The sequence below is a fragment of the Oncorhynchus clarkii genome, chromosome 4 (genome assembly GCF_045791955.1).
Source record: "Oncorhynchus clarkii lewisi isolate Uvic-CL-2024 chromosome 4, UVic_Ocla_1.0, whole genome shotgun sequence".
Taxonomy (NCBI): Eukaryota; Metazoa; Chordata; class Actinopteri; order Salmoniformes; family Salmonidae; genus Oncorhynchus; species Oncorhynchus clarkii.
Genome location: NC_092150.1, coordinates 86,913,697 through 86,926,459, shown reverse-complemented (window position 1 = coordinate 86,926,459; position 12,763 = coordinate 86,913,697). Strand labels below are relative to the sequence as shown.

Here is a 12,763-nt window from a genome sequence, read left to right as displayed (position 1 = left end):
TTAGAAACATAGAAGTGATCTTTCAATTTATACCCATGAACAAGAGGTTTGTCTGTCCCCATGGGGGAGGGGCTGTTACCAGTGTTTTATGCATACGGAATGTTATTACAATAGAATGTCAGCCATCCAATGAAAAGCCCCATGATTATTCATTCGGCACCTGTGAGTGGCCAGGGGGTCCTAGAGGTTGAATAGGAGGAAATAGAGGACATTAGAATATAGAAGCATGAGGAGAGGAGGGTCCTAAGTCCCCTCCCCTCTCCTGTCCCTCCTCTCCCTTCCCCTCCCCTCCCCTCCTCTCCTCTCCTCTCCCCTCTCATCTCCTTTCCTCTCCTCTCCTCTCCTCTCCTCTCCTCTCCTCTCCTCTCCTCTCCTCTCCTCTCCTCTCCTGTCCTCCTGTCCCCCTCTCCTCTCCTGTCCTCCTCTCCTGTCCTCCCCTCCTCTCCTGTCCTCCTCTCCTGTCCTCCCCTCCTCTCCTGTCCTTCCCTCTGAAAACATTCCATTGGCCTCTCACTGTGTGTGTGTGTGCACCAATGATATATATACACATAAACCCTGGATTGCTGATGTTTTGTATTGACCATTGAGAGGCTTTGAAGCCACAGGTCGGCCATATTGGCCCTGAATGGAATTCTACAGTATTTCAATTAAATGTTTCAAGGAAAAAAATAAATGTATGTAAGTATTTTTGTGTTGTAGTGGGGACAGTAACATTAGTAATCTCCAAAAATTATACTTTAATTCAACTTCTTAGGGCTGCAATCCCATTAACGGGATTTATATGACAACAGCCACTGAAAGTGCCGGGCGCCAAATTCCAACAACAGAAATGTCATACTTAAAATTCCTCAAACATACATGTATTTTCTACCGTTTTAAAGGTAATCTTGTTGTTAATCCCACCACAGTGTCCAATTTCAAATAGGCTTTACAGCGAAAGCACCACAAACAATTATGTTAGGTGACCGCCAAGTCACAGAAAAATTCAGCCATTTTTCCAGCCAAAGAGAGGAGTCACAAAAAGCACAAATGGAGATAAAAATGAATCACTAACCTTTGATCTTCATCAGATGACACTCATAGGACTTCATGTCACACAATACAGGTATGTTTTGTTTGATAAAGTGCATATTTATATTATAAAATCTCAGTATACATTGGCGCGTTATGTTCACTAGTTCCAAAAACATCCGGTGATATTGCAGAGAGCCACATAATTTTACAGAAATACCCATTATAAATGTCGATGAAAATACAATTGTTAGACATGGAAATGTAGATACACTTCTCCTACCTCTTGATACTAGCCATCCCGGATCCGGGATCGTAAATACAGCCTCAAGCCCATTACCATAACGCAACGTTAACTATTCATGAAAATCGCAAATGAAATGAAATAAATATGCTAGCTCTCAAGCTTAGCCTTTTGTTAACAACACTGTCATCTCAGATTTTCAAAATATGCTTTTCAACCATAGCAAAACAAGCATTTGTGTAAGAGCTAGCGTAGCATTTAGCGGGCAACATTTTCACAAAAACACGAAAAGCATTCAAATCAAATAATTTACCTTTGAAGAACTTTGGATGTTTTCAATGAGGAGACTCTCAGTTAGATAGCAAATGTTCAGATTTTCCAAAAAGATTCTTTGTGTAGGAGAAATCGCTCCGTTTTGTTCATCGCGTTTGGCTACCAAAAAAAACGTAAATTCAGTCATCAAAACGCCAAACTTTTTTCCAAATTAACTCCATAATATCGACTGAAACATGGCAAACGTTGTTTAGAATCAATCCTCAAGGTGTTTTTCACATATCTCTTCGATGATATATCGTTCGTGGAAGTCTGCTTTCTCCTCTGAATCACATTGAAGAATACTTGCACCTGGAGATTACGCACCAATTTCGACGCAGGACACCAGACACCTGGTAAATGTGGTCTCTTATGGTCAATCTTCCAATGATATGCCTACAAATATGTCACAATGCTGCAAATACCTTGGGGAAACGACAGAAAGTGTAGGCTCATTCCTTGCGCATTCACAGCCATATAAGGAGACAATGGAAAACAGCGCCTCAAAAATTTTGCTCGCTTCCTGTTTGAAGTTTCATCTTTGTTTCGCCTGTAGCATCAGTTCTCTGGCACTCACAGATAATATCTTTGCAGTTTTGGAAACGTCAGAGTGTTTTCTTTCCAAAGCTGTCAATTATATGCATAGTCGAGCATCTTTTCGTGACAAAATATCTTGTTTAAAACGGGAACGTTTTTCATCCAAAAATGAAATACTGCCCCTAGAGTTTCAACAGGTTAATGCAACCGCTGTGTCAGACTTCAAAAAAGCTTTACGGAAAAAGAAAAACATTCAATAATCTGAGTACAGAGTTCAGACAACAAAGCAGCCAAAAAGATATCCGCCATATTGGGTAGTCAACATTAGTCCTAAATATTCACTTACCTTTGATGATCTTCATCAGAATGCACTACCAGGAATCCCAGTTCCACATTAAATGTTTGATTTAGTTCGATAATGTCCATCATTCATTTCCAAAGAGCTACTTTTGTTAGCACGTTTGGTAAACAAATCCAAAGTCATGATGCGCGTTCCCTAGTTGCAGACGAAATGTCAAAAAGTTCCGTTACTGTCTGTAGAAATATGTCAAACCATGTATGGAATCAATCTTTAGGATGTTTTTAACATAAAAATTAAATAATGTTCCAACCGGAGAATTCCTATGTCTGTAGAAAAGCAATGGAGAGCTAACTCTCTCATGACCGTGCCTCAGAGCCTGTGGCACTCTGCCAGACCTCTGGCTCAAACAGCCCTTATTCGCTCCCCCTTCACAGTAGAATCCTCAAACACAGTTCTAAAGACTGTTGACATCTAGTGGAAGCCTTAGGAAGTGCAACATAACCAATATCCCACTGTGTATTCAATAGGGGCTGGGTTGAAAATCGACCAACCTCAGATTTCCCACTTCCTGTTTGGATTTTTTTCTCAGGTTTTTGCCTGCCATATGAGTTATGTTATACTCACAGACATCATTCAAACAGTTTTAGAAACTTCAGAGTGTTTTCTATCCAATACTACTAATAATATGCATATATTATTAACTGGAACTGAGGAGCAGGCCGTTTACTCTGGGCACCTCTGGGCACCTTTCATCCAAGCTACTCAACATTTATTTAAAATAAAATGTTTTTATATATTTTGTTATTTTATTTGTATGTTTAGCTCACATAATATATTTTAAATGTATTCATTAATGTGTCTGTAATATAATAAACATTACAGAAACAAATGTAGACCTTAATAAATGGTGGGTGAGTTCCAAGATGGAGGCGCGACAGCTTCTAAACAGAGCCCCTTGACAGTCATCTAGTCTATATATAAATCATTGGTGTTTGAGCCTTTGGTTGCTACTTAAAGTGCATTTGACTCGTTTGACAATACTGACAAAGTTTCCACTACCAGACACACAACAACAATGTACATATTCCATCAGTAACCAGGGGACTCTGTCTGGACTATTCATTCCATCACTAACCAAGGGACTCTGTCTGCACTATTCATTCCATCAGTAACCAGGGGACTCTGCCTGGACTATTCATTCCATCAGTAACCAGGGGACTCTGCCAGGACTATTCATTCCATCAGTAACCAGGGGACTCTGCCAGGACTATTCATTCCATCAGTAACCAGGGGACTCTGTCTGGACTATTCATTGTTTCATTGTTTGCCCTTTTGATTGTTTATTTTGATCGATTCCCCATCTCATATGTGACCAGTAGTAAATGTACCGTAACCGTTAATCCCTGTTATTTGGTTGCATTAATATATGTTAATGCTTTGTATTACTAATTAGGCCTTCGGTCATGTACCGTTCTCATTCACCGAGTGGAAACGTTGTTTGCAGTGTTCACAACTTCCTACTACACTGTGAGAAACAAGTTTTGGTTTATTTCCTAAACTATAAATGTGAGTTTTGTTCATTTTTTCATATTCTTTTGCTTGTAGTGTTCCATGTGAGCATCGGTCTGCTTTCACTGTCTTGTTAATGTTAAGGGAGCGCGAGCACCTGAGCACACAGAAGTAGCATTCCTTGCCTGCTGCGTGCAACTCTAGGAAAAAATGCCCATTTGGGGATGTCTGATTTCTGATTGTCTTAACTCACCACGTCCATTACTGAGCTTCTCAGTAATGATTTCTTCGCCTCAAACAGTAAGTCAACGAAGTCTGTTTTTTTTATTTTATTTTTAACATCCATTGTTAATGATAACCTAATAGTTCCTCACAGTAGGGCCTATTTGAAACATCTTTCCGACAATCTCCCCCCTCGATAATCACCAAGCAAAAATATACTAATCTGAAGATCCCATATATTCCTTGTAAAAGTCGTAAAATAACTTTCTCTTGCACAAAAAAAACAGCTGTCTGTCCCGAGATCACTCGGGTGGAAACTCGAGAATAGTTAGTATAGTTAGAATAGTTAGTTAATAGTTAGTTAATAGAATAGTTAGTTAATAGAATAGGCAACAACATTGTCTATGGGCACAAACCTGGACCAGACAGGACTGGTGTAAAAAGTGCTCTTTTTTACGAGTCACAGTTTTATCTCACCAGGGGTGATGGTTGGATTCGCGTTTATTGTCGAAGGAATGAGCGTTACAACGAGGCCTGTACTCTGGAGCGGGATCGTTTTGGAGGTGGAGGGTCCGTCATGGTCTGGGGTGGTGTGTCACAGCATCATCGGACGGAGCTTGTTGTCATTGCAGGCATTCTCAACGCTGTGCGTTACAGGGAAGACATCCTCCTCCCTCATGTGGTATCCTTCCTGCAGGCTCATCCTGACATGACCCTCCAGCATGACAATGCCACCAGCCGTACTGCTTGTTCTGTGTGTGATTTTCTGCAAGACAGGAATGTCAGTGTTCTGCCATGGCCAGCGAAGAGCCCGGATCTCAATCCCATTGAGCACGTCTGGGACCTGTTGGATTGGAGGGTGAGGGCTAGGGCCATTCCCCCCAGAAATGTCTGAGAACTTGCAAGTGCCTTGGTGGAAGAGTGGGGTAACATCTCACAGCAAGAACTGGCAAATCTGGTGCAGTTTATGAGGAGGAGATGCACTGCAGTACTTAACTTCTTATAGGCAGGTGGGACAGTAGCGTCCCACCTGGCCAACACCCGGGGAAATTGCAGAGCTCGAAATTCAAAAATACCAAATTCAAATATTTAACATTGTTGAAAATATATGTGTTATACATCAAAATAAACCTTAACTTCTTGTTAATCCAGCCGCTGTGTCAGATTTCAAAAAGGCTTTACGGCGAAAGCAAAACACGCTATTATCCTAGGACAGCGCCCCGCATACAAACACATGAAAATCATATTTCAACCAGGCAGGTGCGCCACAAAAGTCAAAAATAGCGATATAATTCATGCTTTACCTTTGAAGATCTTCTTCTGTTGGCACTCCAAAAGGTCCCAGCTACATCACAAATGGTCCTTTTGTTCGATAATGTACTTCTTTATTTCCCAAAAATGTCAATTTATTTGGAGCATTTGATTCAGAAGTACACCGGTTTCAACTCGCCCAATATGCCTACAAAGTATCTAATAAGTTACCTGTAAACTTGGTCCAAACATTTCAAACAACGTTCCTAATCCAACCTCAGGTACCCTAAAACGTAAATAATCTATACAATTTAAGATGGAATAAACTGTTTCCAATACCGGATAAAAATAACGTGAAGTACGCTCCAGTATACTCGCATCAAAACAGTAGAGTCCACCTGGAGCGACACTTACAATGAATTGCATTACTTCTTCATTTCTCAAAAGAAAAACATCAAACAATTTCTAAAGACTGTTGACATCTAGTGGAAGCCATATGAACTGCAACCAGGTTCCTAATAATAAGGGTGTCCCAAGGAAACAAATGGAAAATCCTATGACCTCAATTCCCCCCCCGGATGGTTTGTCCTCTGGGTTTCGCCTGCCATATCAGTTCTGTTATACTCACAGACATTATTTTAACAGTTTTAGAAACTTTAGAGTGTTTTCTATCCAAATCTACCAATATGCATATCCTAGCTTCTGGGCCTGAATAACAGGCAGTTTACTTTAATTTTCATCCGGAGGTGAAAATACTACCCAAGAGAGGTTAATGCAGCTGGTGGCCACACCAGATACTGAATGTTAGTTTTGATTTTGACCCCCCCTTTGTTCAGGGACACATTATTCCATTATTCCATTTCATGTCTGTGGAACTTGTTCAGTTTATGTCTCAGTTGTTGAATCTTATTATGTTCAAACAAATATTTACACATGTTAAGTTTGCTGAAAATAAACGCAGTTGACAGTGAGAGGACGTTTCTTTTTTTGCTGAGTGTATTTGGACAGTAAAATCTTCCCACAGTGTGTTTCTCCGTCTTTCAATCGGTTAGATGGTTTACTATAGGTTGTAGAAATACATTAGGATAGAGGAATACATTAGGATAATGGAGTTGATTGGTTTCCTGTTTCCTGTTTTTAAATTGGTTAGAATGGTTTCCTATAAGTTTTTGAAATACATTAGGATAATGGAGTTGATTTGTTTCCTGTTTCCTGTTTTTCAATTGGTTAGAATGGTTTTCTATGGGTTGGTGAACTACGTTAGGATAATGGAGTGTGTTTGTAATGCATAGTTACCAAGCCACAGGGGTGCTGTGACTTTCCCAAAGCTGCCTATGACACGCTTTTGATTTATTCTGGCCAGCTGGACCAGGCCTGCTGATGTGTACAGAGTAACTCAGCACGTCTCCATGCTAATAAACAACCCTAACAATGTTGGTATTCAGAGGACATGTCTTGGTAGCAGGATGGCTCAACAGCAGCTGTGTGCTCTGACTGAGACGGAGGGAATATGTTGAGCTAAGATAGCTCTAGCATGCTAAATGAACCTGAGTGAGCTGAAGACAAGTAGCATCCCAATATGTCAAATAGATTAAGAGGTCTGGACATTTGGCAGCAGGTTTAAGGCCCGTTCCAGCTGCTTCCTCAATCACTTTAGCCTACTAAGCTAACCTTACCTAGTTAACCTAACCAAGTTAACTAAAACTGTCTCTGCTCTCTTGTGTCTGTAGGCTAGGTGACCAGTTCTACCGGGAGGCCATAGAACACTGTCGCAGCTACAACACCCGTCTGTGTGCCGAGCGAAGCGTCCGTATGCCCTTCCTGGACAACCAAACTGGCGTGGCCCAGAACAACTGCTACATCTGGATGGAACAGCGCCACCGCGGGCCAGGTGGGTGAACTGCAGGGAAGAGAAATGGCATGCGCACACACACACGGACGACACTTGATAGCCCTTCAAAACAAAGTTTATTTGTCGCGTGAGCCGAATACAACAGGTTTAGACCTTACAGTGAAATTCTGACTTACAGGCTCTAACCAATAGTGCAAAAAAGGCAAAGAAATAAAACAACAGTAAAAAGACAGACTGTATACAGTAGCGAGGCTATAAAAGTAGCGAGGCTACATACAGACACCGGTTAGTCAGGCTGATTGAGGTAGTATGTACATGTAGATATGGTTAAAGTGACTATGCATATATGATGAACAGAGAGTAGCAGTAGCGTAAAAGAGGGGTTGGCGGGTGGTGGGACACAATGCAGATAACCCGGTTAGCCAATGTGCGAGAGCACTGGTTGGTCGGCCCAATTGAGGTAGAATGTACATGAATGTATAGTTAAAGTGACTATGCATATATGATGAACAGAGAGTAGCAGCAGCGTAAAAAGAGGGGTTGGGTGGAGGCACACAATGCAAATAGTCTGGGTAGCCATTTGATTACCTGTTCAGGAGTCTTATGGCTTGGGGGTAAAAACTGTTGAGAAGCCTTTTTGTCCTAGACTTGGCACTCCGGTACCGCTTGCCATGTGGTAGTTGAGAGAACAGTCTATGACTGGGGTCTTTGACAATTTTTAGGGCCTTCCTCTGACACCGCCTGGTGTAGAGGTCCTGGATGGCAGGCAGCTTAGCCCCAGTGATGTACTGGGCCGTACGCCCTACCCTCTGTAGTGCCTTGCGGTCAGAGGCCGAGGAATTGCCATTCCAGGCAGTGATGCAACCGGTCAGGATGCTCTCGATGTTGCAGCTGTAGAACCTTTTGAGGATCTCAGGACCCATGCCAAATCTTTTTAGTTTCCTGAGGGGAATAGGCTTTGTCGTGCCCTCTTCACGACTGTCTTGGTGTGTTTGGACCATTCGGCAGGGTAGCCTAGTGGTTAGAGCATTGGGCTGGTAACCGGAAGGTTGCAAGTTCAAATCCCCGAGCTGACAAGGTACAAATCTGTCGTTCTGCCCCTGAACAGGCAGTTAACCCACTATTCCTAGGCCGTCATTGAAAATAAGAATTTGTTCTTAACTGACTTGCCTGGTTAAATAAAGGTAAAATAAAAAATATAAAATAAAAATTCTAATTTGTTATTGATGTGGACACCAAGGAACTTGAAGCTCTCAACCTGCTCCACAACAGACCCGTCGATGAGAATGGGGGTGTGCTCGGTCCTTCTTTTCCTGTAGTCCACAATCATCTCCTTAGTCTTGGTTACGTTGAGGGATAGGTTGTTATTCTGGCACCATCCGGCCAGGTCTCTGACCTCCTCCCTATAGGCTGTCTCGTCATTGTCAGTGATCAGGCCTACCACTGATCGTCTGCAAAGGGAGAGGCTATTAGCACAGACTGATAGATGAAGGGAGAGGCTATTTGTGTCCAGCTCTTAGTGAACTGGCCAATCAGCGGTCTAGAGGAGGATGAGCTGGCCAATCAGCGGTCTAGAGGAGGATGAGCTGGCCAATCAGCGATCTAGAGGAGGATGAGCTGGCCAATCAGCGGTCTACTCGCATGAAAATTTTTAATGACCGATATACGCCCCACCATTCTGTTGTTGGGGTACGCTCCACCATTCTGTTGTTGGGGTAGGCCTCACCATTCTGTTGTTTGGGGTAGACCTCACCATTCTGTTGTTGGGGTAGGCCTCACCATTCTGTTGTTGGGGTAGGCCTCACCATTCTGTTGTTGGGGTAGCCCCCACCATTCTGTTGTTGGGGTAGGCCCCACCATTCTGTTATTGGGGTAGGCCCCACCATTCTGTTGTTGGGGTAGCCCTCACCATTCTGTTATTGGGGTAGGCCACACCATTCTGTTGTTGGGGTAGGCCCCACCATTCTGTTGTTTGGGGTACACCACACCATTCTGTTGTTGGGGTAGGCCCCACCATTCTGTTGTTTGGGGTACACCACACCATTCTGTTGTTTGGGGTACGCCCCACCATTCTGTTGTTTGGGGTACACCACACCATTCTGTTGTTGGGGTAAACCACACCATTCTGTTGTTTGGGGTACGCCCCACCATTCTGTTGTTTGGCGTAGGCCCCACCATTCTGTTGTTGGGGTTGGCCCCACCATTCTGTTGTTTGGGTAGGCCCCACCATTCTGTTGTTGGGGTACACCCCACCATTCTGTTGTTGGGGTACACCCCACCATTCTGTTGTTGGGGTACACCCCACCATTCTGTTGTTGGGGTACACCCCACCATTCTGTTGTTGGGGTACGCCCCACCATTCTGTTATTGGGGTAGGCCCCACCATTCTGTTGTTTGGGTAGGCCACACCATTCTGTTGTTGGGGTACACCCCACCATTCTGTTGTTGGGGTACACCCCACCATTCTGTTGTTGGGGTACACCCCACCATTCTGTTGTTGGGGTACACCCCACCATTCTGTTGTTGGGGTAGGCCCCACCATTCTGTTGTTTGGGTAGGCCCCACCATTCTGTTGTTTGTGTAGGCCTCACCATTCTGTTGTTTGGGTAGGCCACACCATTCTGTTGTTTGGGTAGGCCTCACCATTCTGTTGTTTGGGTAGGCCTCACCATTCTGTTGTTTGGGTAGGCCTCACCATTCTGTTGTTTGGGTAGGCCACACCATTCTGTTGTTTGGGTAGGCCACACCATTATGTTGTTGGAGTAGCCCTCACCATTCTGTTGTTGGGGTAGGCCCCACCATTCTGTTGTTGGGGTAGCCCTCACCATTCTGTTGTTGGGGTAGCCCTCACCATTCTGTTGTTGGGGTAGCCCTCACCATTCTGTTGTTGGGGTAGGCCCCACCATTCTGTTATTGAGGTAGCCCCCACCATTCTGTTGTTGGGGTAGCCCCCACCATTCTGTTGTTGGGGTAGGCCCCACCATTCTGTTGTTGGGGTAGGCCACACCATTATGTTGTTGGGGTAGGCCTCACCATTCTGTTGTTGGGGTAGGCCCCACCATTCTGTTGTTGGGGTACGCCACACCATTCTGTTGTTGGGGTAGGCCCCACCATGCTGTTGTTGGGGTAGCCCCCACCATTCTGTTGTTGGGGTAGGCCTCACCATTCTGTTGTTGGGGTAGCCCTCACCATTCTGTTGTTGGGGTAGGCCCCACCATTCTGTTGTTGGGGTAGCCCTCACCATTCTGTTGTTGGGGTAGGCCCCACCATTCTGTTGTTGGGGTAGCCCTCACCATTCTGTTGTTGGGGTAGCCCTCACCATTCTGTTGTTGGGGTTGCCCTCACCATTCTGTTGTTGGGGTAGCCCTCACCATTCTGTTGTTGGGGTAGGCCCCACCATTCTGTTGTTGGAGTAGCTCTCACCATTCTGTTGTTGGGGTAGGCCCCACCATGCTGTTGTTGGGGTAGCCGCCACCATTCTGTTGTTGGGGTAGGCCTCACCATTCTGTTGCTGGGGTAGCCCTCACCATTCTGTTGTTGGGGTAGCCCTCACCATTCTGTTGTTGGGGTAGGCCCCACCATTCTGTTGTTGGAGTAGCTCTCACCATTCTGTTGTTGGGGTAGGCCCCACTATTCTGTTATTGGGGTAGGCCCCACCATTCTGTTGTTGGGGTAGCCCTCACCATTCTGTTATTGGGGTAGGCCACACCATTCTGTTGTTGGGGTAGGCCCCACCATTCTGTTGTTTGGGGTACACCACACCATTCTGTTGTTGGGGTAGGCCCCACCATTCTGTTGTTTGGGGTACACCACACCATTCTGTTGTTTGGGGTACGCCCCACCATTCTGTTGTTTGGGGTACACCACACCATTCTGTTGTTGGGGTACACCACACCATTCTGTTGTTTGGGGTACGCCCCACCATTCTGTTGTTTGGGTAGGCCCCACCATTCTGTTGTTGGGGTACACCCCACCATTCTGTTGTTGGGGTACACCCCACCATTCTGTTGTTGGGGTAGGCCCCACCATTCTGTTGTTTGGGTAGGCCTCACCATTCTGTTGTTTGGGTAGGCCACACCATTATGTTGTTTGGGTAGGCCTCACCATTCTGTTGTTTGGGTAGGCCTCACCATTCTGTTGTTTGGGTAGGCCTCACCATTCTGTTGTTTGGGTAGGCCTCACCATTCTGTTGTTTGGGTAGGCCACACCATTCTGTTGTTGGAGTAGCCCTCACCATTCTGTTGTTGGGGTAGGCCCCACCATTCTGTTATTGGGGTAGCCCCCACCATTCTGTTGTTGGGGTAGCCCCCACCATTCTGTTGTTGGCGTAGCCCCCACCATTCTGTTGTTGGGGTAGGCCACACCATTCTGTTGTTGGGGTAGGCCACACCATTCTGTTGTTGGGGTAGGCCTCACCATTCTGTTGTTGGGGTAGGCCCCACCATTCTGTTGTTGGGGTACGCCACACCATTCTGTTGTTGGGGTAGACCCCACCATGCTGTTGTTGGGGTAGCCCCCACAATTCTGTTGTTGGGGTAGGCCTCACCATTATGTTGTTGGGGTAGGCCTCACCATTCTGTTGTTGGGGTAGCCCTCACCATTCTGTTGTTTGGGTAGGCCCCACCATTCTGTTGTTGGGGTAGCCCTCACCATTCTGTTGTTGGGGTAGCCCTCACCATTCTGTTGTTGGGGTAGCCCTGACCATTCTGTTGTTGGGGTAGCCCTCACCATTATGTTGTTGGGGTAGCCCTCACCATTCTGTTGTTGGGGTAGGCCCCACCATTCTGTTGTTGGAGTAGCCCTCACCATTCTGTTGTTGGGGTAGGCCCCACCATTCTGTTATTGGGGTAGCCCCCACCATTCTGTTGTTGGGGTACACCCCACCATTCTGTTGTTGGGGTACACCCCACCATTCTGTTGTTGGGGTAGGCCCCACCATTCTGTTGTTTGGGTAGGCCTCACCATTCTGTTGTTTGGGTAGGCCTCACCATTCTGTTGTTTGGGTAGGCCTCACCATTCTATTGTTTGGGTAGGCCTCACCATTCTGTTGTTTGGGTAGGCCTCACCATTCTGTTGTTTGGGTAGGCCACACCATTCTGTTGTTTGGGTAGGCCACACCATTCTGTTGTTGGAGTAGCCCTCACCATTCTGTTGTTGGGGTAGGCCCCACAATTCTGTTATTGGGGTAGCCCCCACCATTCTGTTGTTGGTGTAGCCCCCACCATTCTGTTGTTGGCGTAGCCCCCACCATTCTGTTGTTGGGGTAGGCCACACCATTCTGTTGTTGGGGTAGGCCACACCATTCTGTTGTTGGGGTAGGCCTCACCATTCTGTTGTTGGGGTAGGCCCCACCATTCTGTTGTTGGGGTACGCCACACCATTCTGTTGTTGGGGTAGGCCCCACCATGCTGTTGTTGGGGTAGCCCCCACCATTCTGTTGTTGGGGTAGGCCTCACCATTATGTTGTTGGGGTAGGCCTCACCATTCTGTTGTTGGGGTAGCCCTCACCATTCTGTTGTTTGGG

General features: G+C 45.5%; 1 protein-coding gene across 2 annotated transcripts in view; it reads left to right on the top strand.

Moving 5' to 3' along the window:
* LOC139407405 (zinc finger protein DPF3-like) overlaps positions 1 to 12,763 on the top strand; it is a 52,350-nt gene that overhangs the window by 15,827 nt on the left and 23,760 nt on the right. For both annotated transcript variants that reach the window (XM_071151164.1, XM_071151165.1), the window contains exon 2: positions 7,118 to 7,278. In XM_071151164.1, coding sequence (XP_071007265.1) covers positions 7,118 to 7,278 — 161 coding nt within the window. The remainder of the gene's footprint in view (positions 1 to 7,117; positions 7,279 to 12,763) is intronic.